Source organism: Gracilinanus agilis, chromosome 4 (genome assembly GCF_016433145.1).
Source record: "Gracilinanus agilis isolate LMUSP501 chromosome 4, AgileGrace, whole genome shotgun sequence".
Lineage (NCBI taxonomy): Eukaryota > Metazoa > Chordata > Mammalia > Didelphimorphia > Didelphidae > Gracilinanus > Gracilinanus agilis.
This window is the reverse complement of record NC_058133.1, coordinates 177024790-177039053: the sequence shown is the minus strand read 5'-3', so window position 1 is coordinate 177039053 and position 14264 is coordinate 177024790. Positions and strand designations below refer to the sequence as shown.

Here is a 14264-nt window from a genome sequence, read left to right as displayed (position 1 = left end):
TAACCTCCCTGGGCTTCAGATTCCCAGAATACAGGGTTGGACTGGATGGCTCTAAGGTCTTACATATGTACACTATTGGGAAGCAGGCTCACTTCCACTCTGTGCAATCCAGAAACAAAAATTAAGGCAGGAGGAACTGGGTTCTTTTGGTCTCTATCCCACTAGGTGAGAGCCCACCCTCTTGAAGATTTCATTTGCCACAATCATAAGGTGATTTCTAAGTTATACTTGCAGTAGTGAAAGGGAAGAATTTTCCCAATGGCAGTATAACAACAGAGATATTTTGAGAACCTGGGTAAGTTATAATTGCTCAAGGGGAAAGAGATTGGGATTTGACCAACTGCTAAAGGAGGCAAATTACGGAGGAGTTGGCTGGAAGTATAAAAGTGGTTTTATTGAAAACAAGTTATACAGTTAACTATCATTGGGAAAGTAAGTTTAGAGCCATCTTCCCCCTTTCCAACAAAGCAATGACATAACTTTTATAACTATCCTTTGCAAGGCTTCCACTTTGAAGACTGCTGATGTAAAACCCTTATCATATAACTTCTCTTCTAAATAAAAGGCAAAGATTGGATTTAGATAATCTCTTATTCTTTCCAGATCCAAATCTTATGATCTCTATGATCCAGTTCTCCATTATGAATGATATAATTATATCATGTATAACATAAACATAACTAGGTAATGTTCTGTGAGGCCTCTCTGATTCTAGGAATTCCTGAACTACTGCTATAAATCCAAGTGGAATACCTTACTCAACCTTTCCCCTGAAAAAAAAAATCTAGTGAGGTTTAAAATTTAAGGATTTGGATTCTGTTCTCATGTTTCATTAATTTTAAGGAATGAGGACTGATGTTTTAATGAAAACAATTCCAAAAATGAATCCAGGAAGGTATTGTTGTACTAATACAGCTGGTTCTAAACAATGATTTTTATATTATCTCCAAAAATTAACATTTTAACACAGCAATAAACAATGTGCAAATGATATTAATTATAAATGTCAACTATTTAATTAGGCTTAGAAGGCTTACTTGCATTACAAAGTTTTGATGAGAGTTCAGAAAACTACTTAATAAATATTTCATAGTTCAAACTGGTCAAGATGACATTTCCTAATGTGGTTTTCCATCTTTAAAGAATACTGACAATATTTTGCACCATAATTGTAAGATACTTACTGATTTGGATCTGATCCATAATCGACCAGGACATCAACTAATTTGGGAAGACCTAATAATGCGGCAGTGAAAAGTGCTGTCTGGCCCAGAGAATTTACAGTGTCAACATAAATTCCTGCAAGGTAAATGGTAGAATGAATGAAAGCAAGTTTCATGAATTGTTGTTCACTTCATAAACATGATTTCAAGGTTTTAGTACTAAAATGTTTTACTTAGAAATTAAGATAACAAAAAAGTTAAGGAAAAAAATTTGGCAAAAGGGATCTTTAGCCAAAGTAGGATGAATATTATTAATCAGAATATAAATATATTAAAAAGAATATAAAGCACAACAACCTGATATTATAAGACAAGGAAAAGAAGAGTCACTCAGTTTTGCAAGTTGGTCATTCCACAATGTTGGTGTTACTGTGTACAGTGTTTGCCTGGCTCTGCTTACTTTCACTGTGCCCATCAGTTGATGTGGGTTCTTTCCTGCTTCCTGAAATGATCTCTGGGACCAATAATCTCCACGGCGGCCAAGTGTAACACTAACACTACTGCGACAGGTACTCCTTTTAAAGGATTTATTTTTGTTGACTTTGTTGTGTTCTTTTTTAGATAAAAAGATATATAATGAAAGGAAATGTTGGGGACTTATGACTTATTGTTAAGGGAAAAAATAGACAACAAAAACTAAATGGTTTTGATAGGTTTAAAATAAAGTGGTCATGATTGATTGAAAAAGAGAGCTAAATATAGTAACAAGTAATCACTACAGAGAATACTCGAAGAAAAAAGAATTGCTTTTGTGTCACCATATAAAGTAAGAAGAGGAGCCACTCAGCTTGCATTCTCTTCCTCTCACCCTGCTCAAGAGCAGAGAAGAACGATCATCAATGGCAGGCAGCAGCTGCTAAAAAGCAGCACCACAAGCCGGCTTCACGCTCAGAAGAGAACACTACAGCTCCTCCTCGTGGTTACCTCCGTGCTACACTTTCAGCCACAATTCTCTAGTAACATACTATAGAAATGATCCCTGAAAGTATAGTCTTAACCGGTAGCTACCGGGCGCGCCCGCCACACACAATCCCGCGCACTCTTAGCTCACGGCCACTTCGACGCACCCTCCTTGGCTCCACCGAAAACCGAGGCTCGGCGCCTTCCCCAATAGGCCAGCCATTGCCTAAGCCCCACACAGCTCCTCACTCCAGCCAGAAAGGATTCCGAACCCCGAAAACCTTACGAGTTCTAATTAGCATATTGCCTCCAGATAGCCAATCACATACTTCAGCTGCTCTAAACTCCTCCCCTCTATCCCCTCCCTGGCGCTTTCCACCTCCTCTACCCACACCCCCACCCCCGCATTTTTCCTTGCTGTAACCAAGATTGTTGCCCGGGTGGCTCTTCAAAAATAATAAAACATCCTCCATCAATTAATCAATCAATTTATCACCTGGCCATATTCAGAATACAAATCATAGTTCCCTGGTGCCCATTCTCCGAGGGAGCCTGCATCCCTGGGAAGTCCATACAATCTTGGCCACCAAGACTTAAGAACTTTGTCTTAAGAACCCAAAATACTACGTGTACACACACCTAGGAATCTTCTTTTTCAAACCAGTCAGTGGGTTATAAATGCCGGTTATTTTCATTGCTAACATATTTTTTTTCATTTTTTAAAGTCTCCTTTATTTTTTTATTTTGGAAATTTTTATTTAGTTAATTTAGAATTATTTTTCCATGGTTACAAGATTCATGTTCTTTCCCTCCCCTCCCCTGAACCCCTCCCATGCAATGCTGACATGCAATTCCACTGGTTTTACACATGTCATTGATCAAGACCATTTCCATATTATTGATAGTTGCACTGCATGATCTCTTAAGAGTCCACATCTCCAATCATATCCCCATCAAACCACGTGATCAAGCAGTTGTTTTTCTTCTGTGTTTCCACTCCTGTAGTTCTTCCTCTGAATGTGGGTAGTGTTCTTTTCCTTAAGTCCCTCAGAATTATCCTGGGTCATTGCATTGCTGCTAGTACAGAAGTCCATTACATTCGATTTTACCAGTGTATCAGTCTCTGTGTACAATGTTCTTCTGGCTCTGCTCCTTTCGCTCTGCATCAATTTCTGGAGGTCTTTCCAGTTCACATGGAATTCCTCCAGTTTATTATTCCTTTGAGCACAATAGTATTCCATCCCCAACAGATTACCCAATTGAAGGGCATACCCTCCATTTTCCAATTTTTTTGTCACCACAAAGAGGGCAGCTATAAATATTTTTGTACAAGTCTTTTTCCCTATGATCTCTTTGGGGTATAAACCCAGCAGTGGTATGGCTGGATCAAAGAGAAGACCATCTTTTAAAGCCCTTTGGGCATAGTTCCAAATTGCCATCCACAATGGCTGGATCAGCTAATATAATTTTAAAAAGTCACCCTGCCTTAGCCACACTACCTCTCAGGCAGACACCAGAGAGAGACTGTAATGGTGAGAGTGGAGAGCTAAGGACAAAATCATAGTACAGTGGAAAGTGCACTAACTCTAGAATCATCGATAAAATGTGCATGTTGGTCTACATCAATCATCTGAGGTTTTTTCAAGTTCTCCATCTGTGATCCTATAACCTGGGTTAAAATACCATTCTCTGGCACATGTGACCTTGAGGAACTAACTCCATACTTGCCTCATCTGAAAAAAGGAAGTAGTTGGACTATATAAATTCTGAAATACCTCCAAGCTGTAGATCACTAGGGGATTTTGAGAGAATATAATGGGTGTGAATCCAAGAAATTCCCCTACAGTCCTCAATTGGCTCTGATGAGGGTAAACTCCAGAAAATACGCCTGGAACTCTGTCCCTTTCTAAGATGCTTATTCTGGTCTTTTCCATGAAGCCATGCATGGTGGCTCATTGCTAAAAGAATGAGCTTTAGGATGATAAAGCAAATCCTGTGTCTGGATGGCAGCAGGATTGGTTCCAAAGGCAGGAAGAGTTACTCATTCAGTAGACCTTAGAAATGAGTTCATGTAAGGATCCAAGATAACCCCAAGAGACTCATGATGAAAAATGCTATCCATGGTCACAGAAGAAACTGCTGCAGTCTGAATGCAAATCAAAATACCATTTTTCACTTTATTTCCTTCATGAATTTTTTCTTGTATGCAGTACATGTCTTTTAAAACCTGAAGAATATGGAAATATGTGTAACCTGACAGCACTGGTATAATCTATATATCAGATTATCTACCATCCCAGGGAGAGGCAAGGAAAGGAAAGGAGGGAGAATTCAGATCACAAAATGTCAGAAAACAAGTGTTAAAAATTATTACTACATGTAATTGAAAAAAAATTCTTTTTTTATTTTGAAAAAGAAATAAATGAGTTCCCCCTCTAGTCTTCTCTTTTGTTTACTGAGAGTGTCAGGATCCTAACTAGAGGAGTAGGGAAGGGAAAACCTCTTCCATGACAGTAGTTATGTATTACAATGGCTACATGAAAACCCTGTGTCTGTGTCTTGGGCCCTTGGTGCCTCTTCTGTTTTGTGACCTTTCCCTGAGTATAGGGGCTAAGATGGACATAGCTACCCTCAGAAACTTCCTTATGAGCTTAAGAGGTCAGAAACTCCTGGGTTCTAAAGTGAATGTCATCTTCTTTACCCAAGACATCCCCCCCCTAAAGTGCTTGTTAGAGGGAAAGATGTTCACCAATAGGAGGAGGATTCCAACAACTGGCTTGGCTTGCTAGAAAATACAAACCTTGAGGAAAGCAGTGTAGAGTTAAGATGAATGGAAAATTACTATTCACAATCCCACTAAAAGCTTCATGCTTTAATATTTTAAGTATATTACCTTCTTGGAGGATATAATAGTAGTTCTAAGTTACTGTTGTTTCTTTAAGTCTTTGTTACTGTATGCTTCCGAGTTTCTTCTGTTAAGCATTTCTTATGTATGAAAGAAATAAATAGCTCTCCCATGCCTGATTTACATTGTATAACTCAGTACACCAAACCATTTTTACTCCCTGCTTTTGGGAAGACTTTAGACATAGATCAGAACTAAGCTTGAAGTGATTCTCCCTACAGATCCAGGATGGATGCCAAAAGAGCCACTCTTTAAAGACCAGGACTGAACGCAACTATCTCATGAGTCAAGGGGTCCTAGTATTGTTTGAATATAGTTCTGTGGCACAAATTAGGTGCTTAAAAAATGTTTGCTAGGGATAGAGTAAGCTCGCTTGGCAGTAGTTTTCTGTGTGGTTACATAAGACTGGTCAACAGAAGCTTAGACTAGGACCAACAATCATTTTGCATTTGGACATGAACTTGGGACCAATGCTATGAAAGAAGTGAACTAGGCTTTGAGACTACTAGGCCCAAGAAGCTGAGGTGATATTGGGGAGAGTATCCCTCTGATTTGTAGGATTGAAGAAAATTCCCTTTGTAAAAGCTAATTGATTAAATGGAACTGAGGTACTAATAGTGCAGGAAGAAGTCAATGAGATCTTGAGTTAATGGGATTAGAGCAAATATCTCCTAAAGTCCTCATAGTAACCTGGAAACTCTTAGAGGGTAGATATAGTACTCTTGGCTCTGGAAGCAGTTCAGAACATACTTGCTACAGATAGAAGATGGCCCCATGTGTGGTTCTTGCATTTCCCCAAGAGCAAGGTTTGTGATGAAGCTAATTGTTGACCATTTCAGGAAGAGCTGGCCCCCTCAAGAGGTTCCCTGGGGGCCCTGCATGATTTGGGCCATTTCTCAACTTTGCCTTCTCATTAAGGTTTTCAAAAATTAAAATTAAATAAATTTAAATTTAAAATTAAATTAAACAAAATTTAAAAGTTAAAATGAAAAGTTTCAGTTGAAAGGACTAATATAATAAAGCCCAAGCATGAACTTGCATGCTACAGTCATTTAGGTTCTCTAGCTGAGAAACCAATTAGGATAAGAGATGAAGGGGAAGTGGGGGGTAGAGGGAGGAACAGTTACAGGGTTCAGTGAATAGAGAAGAGATTTTAAATCACAATACTCCAAAATCATGAGAGGACTCTGAGCAAGATAAATCCATTTTTTTTAAAACAAAAGTATGAAAAGAATAGGAGAGCCACTCAGCTTGCGTTCTCTTCCTCTTACCCTGCTCAGGAGCAGAGAAGAACGATCATCAATGGCAGGCAGCAGCTGCTAAAAAGCAGCACCACAAGCCGGCTTCACGCTCAGAAGAGAACACTACAGCTCCTCCTCGTGGTTACCTCCGTGCTACACTTTCAGCCACAATTCTCTAGTAACATACTATAGAAATGATCCCTGAAAGTATAGTCTTAATCAACAGCTCCAACATGGCCCCAGCACTCCCCAGCCCACACCCCTCACACTCAGGGTCACTTGTTGACACACAGCGCTGCCTCCACAACAAGGACACCCAGCACCCAGGCACTCCCCAACAAGGCTCCACAACCCCTCTGACAGAGAAACAAAGGCCTTGGCAGACCCCTGGCCACAGCTGGAAGACCCCTGCCTGCCTGGACCCTTCCAGACACCCTGGTCAAAATTAACATACTCCCTCCCTCCAGCCAGACACCTAGATCAAGACCACCACAATCAACTCATCAATCAATCAATCAATCAATCAACCTCTATTAAGTGCCTACTGTGTCAGATATTCTCTAAAACCCAGATGGAGATACACAGTCCAAAACCACCAAAACACACACACACACACACACACACACACACACACACACACACACACACACACATACTCCTCACCACTGGGAAACTTCACTTCTACAAGGAGGCTCAGCATGGACAAAGGAGGGATGGGATCACTCCTGATTGTGGATGGACCATCCACTTGGGCTGAGCCATTGTGGGAGCCTGGGGTATCAAAAGGCTGGACCAAACCAAGAGGGAGAACCTTCCAGGGAATAGGAGGGCTCATGTGCAAAAGGCAGGGGAAGATGCAGTTTTGTGACCAGGGAAAGGCAGAGTTTGGAGAGCATGAGGGGGAGCCATGTGTCATGAGGGCTGGAAAGGGAAGCTAAGATTGTTTAAGTTGTTCCAGACATGCCAAAGAGTGCAGGTTGTAGTGGATGCTGACTGAAGCTGGGAACTCCTGATCTTCTTGAGTCAAGCAGCAAGAAGTGGTTGGGCCTGGGAGCTGGGGCTGGGGTGAGAGGGAGGCAGGGGCTCCTGAGATATCAGTGGGGGAGATAGACTACACAGAAGACCAAGCTGGTGGGCCAGCTCTAGGTGGCAACAGGCAGTGCCCAGGAGGAGAAAGATGACATAGGAAAGAGGAGGGTTCAGGGAAAAGGCTCCAGATGTCACTTTCCCCTTAACACCCAAGGCAAAGCCCTGAGGAGTTAATCTGTTCCTCCCATTGTCCCTCTTAGCCAGAGGTGGGACAGCTATCATCTATTGAACTTTACCTGACTCCAAGTTTTAATTTAGGGGATTTGGTGGATTCCCCCCTCCCAGCCCCATTTCCACTTTGGTTTTTAATTCTGAGAAATCTGGGCAAGTTTCTTTTAAGATATCATGAAATGTGCCCACCCTTACCACTCTTCTACCTATGAGCCAATACACAGAAGTTAAGGGTTTAAAAAAAAAAAAAGATATCACAAAATGGAGTATCTAGGGCAGTGATTCCCAAACTTTTTTGGCCTACTGCCCCCTTTCCAGAAAAAATATTACTTAGCCCCCTGGAAATTAAATTTTTTTTTTAAATTTTAATAGGAAAGATAAATGCACCTGTGGCCATCACCATCTACCTGGATCGCTGCAGCACCCACTTTGGGAATCACTGATCTAGGGGTTTTTTTGTTTTTGTGATTGTGGTATTCAGAGAGTCTATATGATTCTTATTTCTCCTTGATGGATTTCCCAAGCTAATTATTTTTGCTTTAAGATCCCTTAAATTTGCTTTGATGTTTTTCAGGCTTCTGCCTTTGTTTTAATATCCTTGTTTGCTCAAAAAAGTATCAGTTTCTATTTGGTCCATTCAAGTAGATCCCACACTTATGGAGAGAAGAAAATGCCATGAGATGTCAGTAAACTGGCCCTCTCATTTTCCCTGGCTGTGAGAAGTGTGGTGCCTAAACTGGTCAGCTTCTTTCCCCTGCTGCAGGATCTTCCCTAGAGCTGCTAATCACGACCTTCCTGGATGCAGCCCCTGGCCTCCAGGGCAGGCATAGCAGCTCTACATCCTGCCCTTGCCAAATTGCCCTTTGGCCTTTGTCTCCAGCATAGACAGATCCCTGTTCAGAGGGCCTTATGTGGGAGACAGACATCTGGGTATTGCTCAAGAATGCCAACTGTTTATGACAAAAACATACAACAAGAGTCTCACAAATAGATAAAAACTCAAATGATGATTAAAAACAGAGTGGAAAATGTGACAGAATAAAATATTGAACTAAAAATGGCAATCTTCTTTTCTTTCTTTTTAACAAATAAATTCAGAAGAGGAGCCACTCAGCTTGCGTTCTCTTCCTCTCACCCTGCTCAAGAGCAGGGAAGAACGATCATCAATGGCAGGCAGCAGCTGCTAAATAGCAGCACCACAAGCCAGCTTCACGCTCAGAAGAGAACACTACAGCTCCTCCTCGTGGTTACCTCCGTGCTACACTTTCAGCCACAATTCTCTAGTAACATACTATAGAAATGATCCCTGAAAGTATAGTCTTAATCAACAGCTCCAACATGGCCCCAGCACTCCCCAGCCCACACCCCTCACACTCAGGGTCACTTGTTGACACACAGCGCTGCCTCCACAACAAGGACACCCAGCACCCAGGCACTCCCCAACAAGGCTCCACAACCCCTCTGACAGAGAAACAAAGGCCTTGGCAGACCCCTGGCCACAGCTGGAAGACCCCTGCCTGCCTGGACCCTTCCAGACACCCTGGTCAAAATTAACATACTCCCTCCCTCCAGCCAGACACCTAGATCAAGACCACCACAATCAACTCATCAATCAATCAATCAATCAATCAACCTCTATTAAGTGCCTACTGTGTCAGATATTCTCTAAAACCCAGATGGAGATACACAGTCCAAAACCACCAAAACACACACACACACACACACACACACACACACACACACACACACACACACACATACTCCTCACCACTGGGAAACTTCACTTCTACAAGGAGGCTCAGCATGGACAAAGGAGGGATGGGATCACTCCTGATTGTGGATGGACCATCCACTTGGGCTGAGCCATTGTGGGAGCCTGGGGTATCAAAAGGCTGGACCAAACCAAGAGGGAGAACCTTCCAGGGAATAGGAGGGCTCATGTGCAAAAGGCAGGGGAAGATGCAGTTTTGTGACCAGGGAAAGGCAGAGTTTGGAGAGCATGAGGGGGAGCCATGTGTCATGAGGGCTGGAAAGGGAAGCTAAGATTGTTTAAGTTGTTCCAGACATGCCAAAGAGTGCAGGTTGTAGTGGATGCTGACTGAAGCTGGGAACTCCTGATCTTCTTGAGTCAAGCAGCAAGAAGTGGTTGGGCCTGGGAGCTGGGGCTGGGGTGAGAGGGAGGCAGGGGCTCCTGAGATATCAGTGGGGGAGATAGACTACACAGAAGACCAAGCTGGTGGGCCAGCTCTAGGTGGCAACAGGCAGTGCCCAGGAGGAGAAAGATGACATAGGAAAGAGGAGGGTTCAGGGAAAAGGCTCCAGATGTCACTTTCCCCTTAACACCCAAGGCAAAGCCCTGAGGAGTTAATCTGTTCCTCCCATTGTCCCTCTTAGCCAGAGGTGGGACAGCTATCATCTATTGAACTTTACCTGACTCCAAGTTTTAATTTAGGGGATTTGGTGGATTCCCCCCTCCCAGCCCCATTTCCACTTTGGTTTTTAATTCTGAGAAATCTGGGCAAGTTTCTTTTAAGATATCATGAAATGTGCCCACCCTTACCACTCTTCTACCTATGAGCCAATACACAGAAGTTAAGGGTTTAAAAAAAAAAAAAGATATCACAAAATGGAGTATCTAGGGCAGTGATTCCCAAACTTTTTTGGCCTACTGCCCCCTTTCCAGAAAAAATATTACTTAGCCCCCTGGAAATTAAATTTTTTTTTTAAATTTTAATAGGAAAGATAAATGCACCTGTGGCCATCACCATCTACCTGGATCGCTGCAGCACCCACTTTGGGAATCACTGATCTAGGGGTTTTTTTGTTTTTGTGATTGTGGTATTCAGAGAGTCTATATGATTCTTATTTCTCCTTGATGGATTTCCCAAGCTAATTATTTTTGCTTTAAGATCCCTTAAATTTGCTTTGATGTTTTTCAGGCTTCTGCCTTTGTTTTAATATCCTTGTTTGCTCAAAAAAGTATCAGTTTCTATTTGGTCCATTCAAGTAGATCCCACACTTATGGAGAGAAGAAAATGCCATGAGATGTCAGTAAACTGGCCCTCTCATTTTCCCTGGCTGTGAGAAGTGTGGTGCCTAAACTGGTCAGCTTCTTTCCCCTGCTGCAGGATCTTCCCTAGAGCTGCTAATCACGACCTTCCTGGATGCAGCCCCTGGCCTCCAGGGCAGGCATAGCAGCTCTACATCCTGCCCTTGCCAAATTGCCCTTTGGCCTTTGTCTCCAGCATAGACAGATCCCTGTTCAGAGGGCCTTATGTGGGAGACAGACATCTGGGTATTGCTCAAGAATGCCAACTGTTTATGACAAAAACATACAACAAGAGTCTCACAAATAGATAAAAACTCAAATGATGATTAAAAACAGAGTGGAAAATGTGACAGAATAAAATATTGAACTAAAAATGGCAATCTTCTTTTCTTTCTTTTTAACAAATAAATTCAGAAGAGGAGCCACTCAGCTTGCGTTCTCTTCCTCTCACCCTGCTCAAGAGCAGGGAAGAACGATCATCAATGGCAGGCAGCAGCTGCTAAATAGCAGCACCACAAGCCAGCTTCACGCTCAGAAGAGAACACTACAGCTCCTCCTCGTGGTTACCTCCGTGCTACACTTTCAGCCACAATTCTCTAGTAACATACTATAGAAATGATCCCTGAAAGTATAGTCTTAATCAACAGCTCCAACATGGCCCCAGCACTCCCCAGCCCACACCCCTCACACTCAGGGTCACTTGTTGACACACAGCGCTGCCTCCACAACAAGGACACCCAGCACCCAGGCACTCCCCAACAAGGCTCCACAACCCCTCTGACAGAGAAACAAAGGCCTTGGCAGACCCCTGGCCACAGCTGGAAGACCCCTGCCTGCCTGGACCCTTCCAGACACCCTGGTCAAAATTAACATACTCCCTCCCTCCAGCCAGACACCTAGATCAAGACCACCACAATCAACTCATCAATCAATCAATCAATCAATCAACCTCTATTAAGTGCCTACTGTGTCAGATATTCTCTAAAACCCAGATGGAGATACACAGTCCAAAACCACCAAAACACACACACACACACACACACACACACACACACACACACACACACACACACATACTCCTCACCACTGGGAAACTTCACTTCTACAAGGAGGCTCAGCATGGACAAAGGAGGGATGGGATCACTCCTGATTGTGGATGGACCATCCACTTGGGCTGAGCCATTGTGGGAGCCTGGGGTATCAAAAGGCTGGACCAAACCAAGAGGGAGAACCTTCCAGGGAATAGGAGGGCTCATGTGCAAAAGGCAGGGGAAGATGCAGTTTTGTGACCAGGGAAAGGCAGAGTTTGGAGAGCATGAGGGGGAGCCATGTGTCATGAGGGCTGGAAAGGGAAGCTAAGATTGTTTAAGTTGTTCCAGACATGCCAAAGAGTGCAGGTTGTAGTGGATGCTGACTGAAGCTGGGAACTCCTGATCTTCTTGAGTCAAGCAGCAAGAAGTGGTTGGGCCTGGGAGCTGGGGCTGGGGTGAGAGGGAGGCAGGGGCTCCTGAGATATCAGTGGGGGAGATAGACTACACAGAAGACCAAGCTGGTGGGCCAGCTCTAGGTGGCAACAGGCAGTGCCCAGGAGGAGAAAGATGACATAGGAAAGAGGAGGGTTCAGGGAAAAGGCTCCAGATGTCACTTTCCCCTTAACACCCAAGGCAAAGCCCTGAGGAGTTAATCTGTTCCTCCCATTGTCCCTCTTAGCCAGAGGTGGGACAGCTATCATCTATTGAACTTTACCTGACTCCAAGTTTTAATTTAGGGGATTTGGTGGATTCCCCCCTCCCAGCCCCATTTCCACTTTGGTTTTTAATTCTGAGAAATCTGGGCAAGTTTCTTTTAAGATATCATGAAATGTGCCCACCCTTACCACTCTTCTACCTATGAGCCAATACACAGAAGTTAAGGGTTTAAAAAAAAAAAAAGATATCACAAAATGGAGTATCTAGGGCAGTGATTCCCAAACTTTTTTGGCCTACTGCCCCCTTTCCAGAAAAAATATTACTTAGCCCCCTGGAAATTAAATTTTTTTTTTAAATTTTAATAGGAAAGATAAATGCACCTGTGGCCATCACCATCTACCTGGATCGCTGCAGCACCCACTTTGGGAATCACTGATCTAGGGGTTTTTTTGTTTTTGTGATTGTGGTATTCAGAGAGTCTATATGATTCTTATTTCTCCTTGATGGATTTCCCAAGCTAATTATTTTTGCTTTAAGATCCCTTAAATTTGCTTTGATGTTTTTCAGGCTTCTGCCTTTGTTTTAATATCCTTGTTTGCTCAAAAAAGTATCAGTTTCTATTTGGTCCATTCAAGTAGATCCCACACTTATGGAGAGAAGAAAATGCCATGAGATGTCAGTAAACTGGCCCTCTCATTTTCCCTGGCTGTGAGAAGTGTGGTGCCTAAACTGGTCAGCTTCTTTCCCCTGCTGCAGGATCTTCCCTAGAGCTGCTAATCACGACCTTCCTGGATGCAGCCCCTGGCCTCCAGGGCAGGCATAGCAGCTCTACATCCTGCCCTTGCCAAATTGCCCTTTGGCCTTTGTCTCCAGCATAGACAGATCCCTGTTCAGAGGGCCTTATGTGGGAGACAGACATCTGGGTATTGCTCAAGAATGCCAACTGTTTATGACAAAAACATACAACAAGAGTCTCACAAATAGATAAAAACTCAAATGATGATTAAAAACAGAGTGGAAAATGTGACAGAATAAAATATTGAACTAAAAATGGCAATCTTCTTTTCTTTCTTTTTAACAAATAAATTCAGAAGAGGAGCCACTCAGCTTGCGTTCTCTTCCTCTCACCCTGCTCAAGAGCAGGGAAGAACGATCATCAATGGCAGGCAGCAGCTGCTAAATAGCAGCACCACAAGCCAGCTTCACGCTCAGAAGAGAACACTACAGCTCCTCCTCGTGGTTACCTCCGTGCTACACTTTCAGCCACAATTCTCTAGTAACATACTATAGAAATGATCCCTGAAAGTATAGTCTTAACCGGTAGCTACCGGGCGCGCCCGCCACACACAATCCCGCGCACTCTTAGCTCACGGCCACTTCGACGCACCCTCCTTGGCTCCGCCGTAAACCGAGGCTCGGCGCCTTCCCCAATAGGCCAGTCAATGCCCAAGGCCCACATAGCTCCTCTCTCCAGCCAGAAAGGATTCCGAACCCCGAAAACCTCACGAGTTTAATTAGCATATTGCCTCCAGGCAGCCAATCAAATGCTTCAGCTGCTCTTCAATTCACAACACTGGCGAATGTGGGAGGACTCTCGAGTTCTCGCGGTGTTCTACAGAGAATGGCAGGGCTCGTCACCCTGTCATTCAGAGCCGAGGTTTAGGACGCTATGCTAAGAAAGGTCTGGAGGGAAGGGTATCTTCTTGACAAAAGACCCAGGGAACCTCCCCTGCCACTTAACAATTTAACATGTAGTCCGGGCTTCCCCTAGACACCGTAAAACTTCGAAAAGGTGTCCTTTGTCAGAGAATATATAAGGAATTCATTTTTCCTTGCATTCCTGCAAGTGCTAGCTAAAGGAAAGTGACTCTGAACAACAGAAGTCAAATGATAAGGATTTCTGAGGCATTCCCTCTGGCCTCTCCCCTCATTTTTGATGAGCACAGATAGGTACCTCTCAGCTTACTTCTGATAAGCATCTATTTTGACCTCAGATAT

At 43.3% G+C, this 14264-nt stretch overlaps 1 protein-coding gene and 5 non-coding genes across 6 annotated transcripts in view; all 6 read right to left on the bottom strand.

Moving 5' to 3' along the window:
* TEX14 (testis expressed 14, intercellular bridge forming factor) overlaps positions 1–14264 on the bottom strand; it is a 141227-nt gene that overhangs the window by 121466 nt on the left and 5497 nt on the right. The window contains exon 2 of the mRNA XM_044675064.1: positions 1185–1299. Within this exon, the coding sequence (XP_044530999.1) occupies positions 1185–1299 (115 nt within the window). The remainder of the gene's footprint in view (positions 1–1184; positions 1300–14264) is intronic.
* LOC123248306 lies at positions 2002–2218 on the bottom strand. The gene has a single exon (XR_006506352.1). It is a non-coding gene; the product is annotated as a small nucleolar RNA U3 (small nucleolar RNA).
* LOC123248305 lies at positions 6270–6486 on the bottom strand. Its single transcript, XR_006506351.1, has one exon. It is a non-coding gene; the product is annotated as a small nucleolar RNA U3 (small nucleolar RNA).
* On the bottom strand, positions 8635–8851 carry LOC123248304. The gene has a single exon (XR_006506350.1). It is a non-coding gene; the product is annotated as a small nucleolar RNA U3 (small nucleolar RNA).
* LOC123248303 lies at positions 11000–11216 on the bottom strand. The gene has a single exon (XR_006506349.1). It is a non-coding gene; the product is annotated as a small nucleolar RNA U3 (small nucleolar RNA).
* On the bottom strand, positions 13365–13581 carry LOC123248302. Its single transcript, XR_006506348.1, has one exon. It is a non-coding gene; the product is annotated as a small nucleolar RNA U3 (small nucleolar RNA).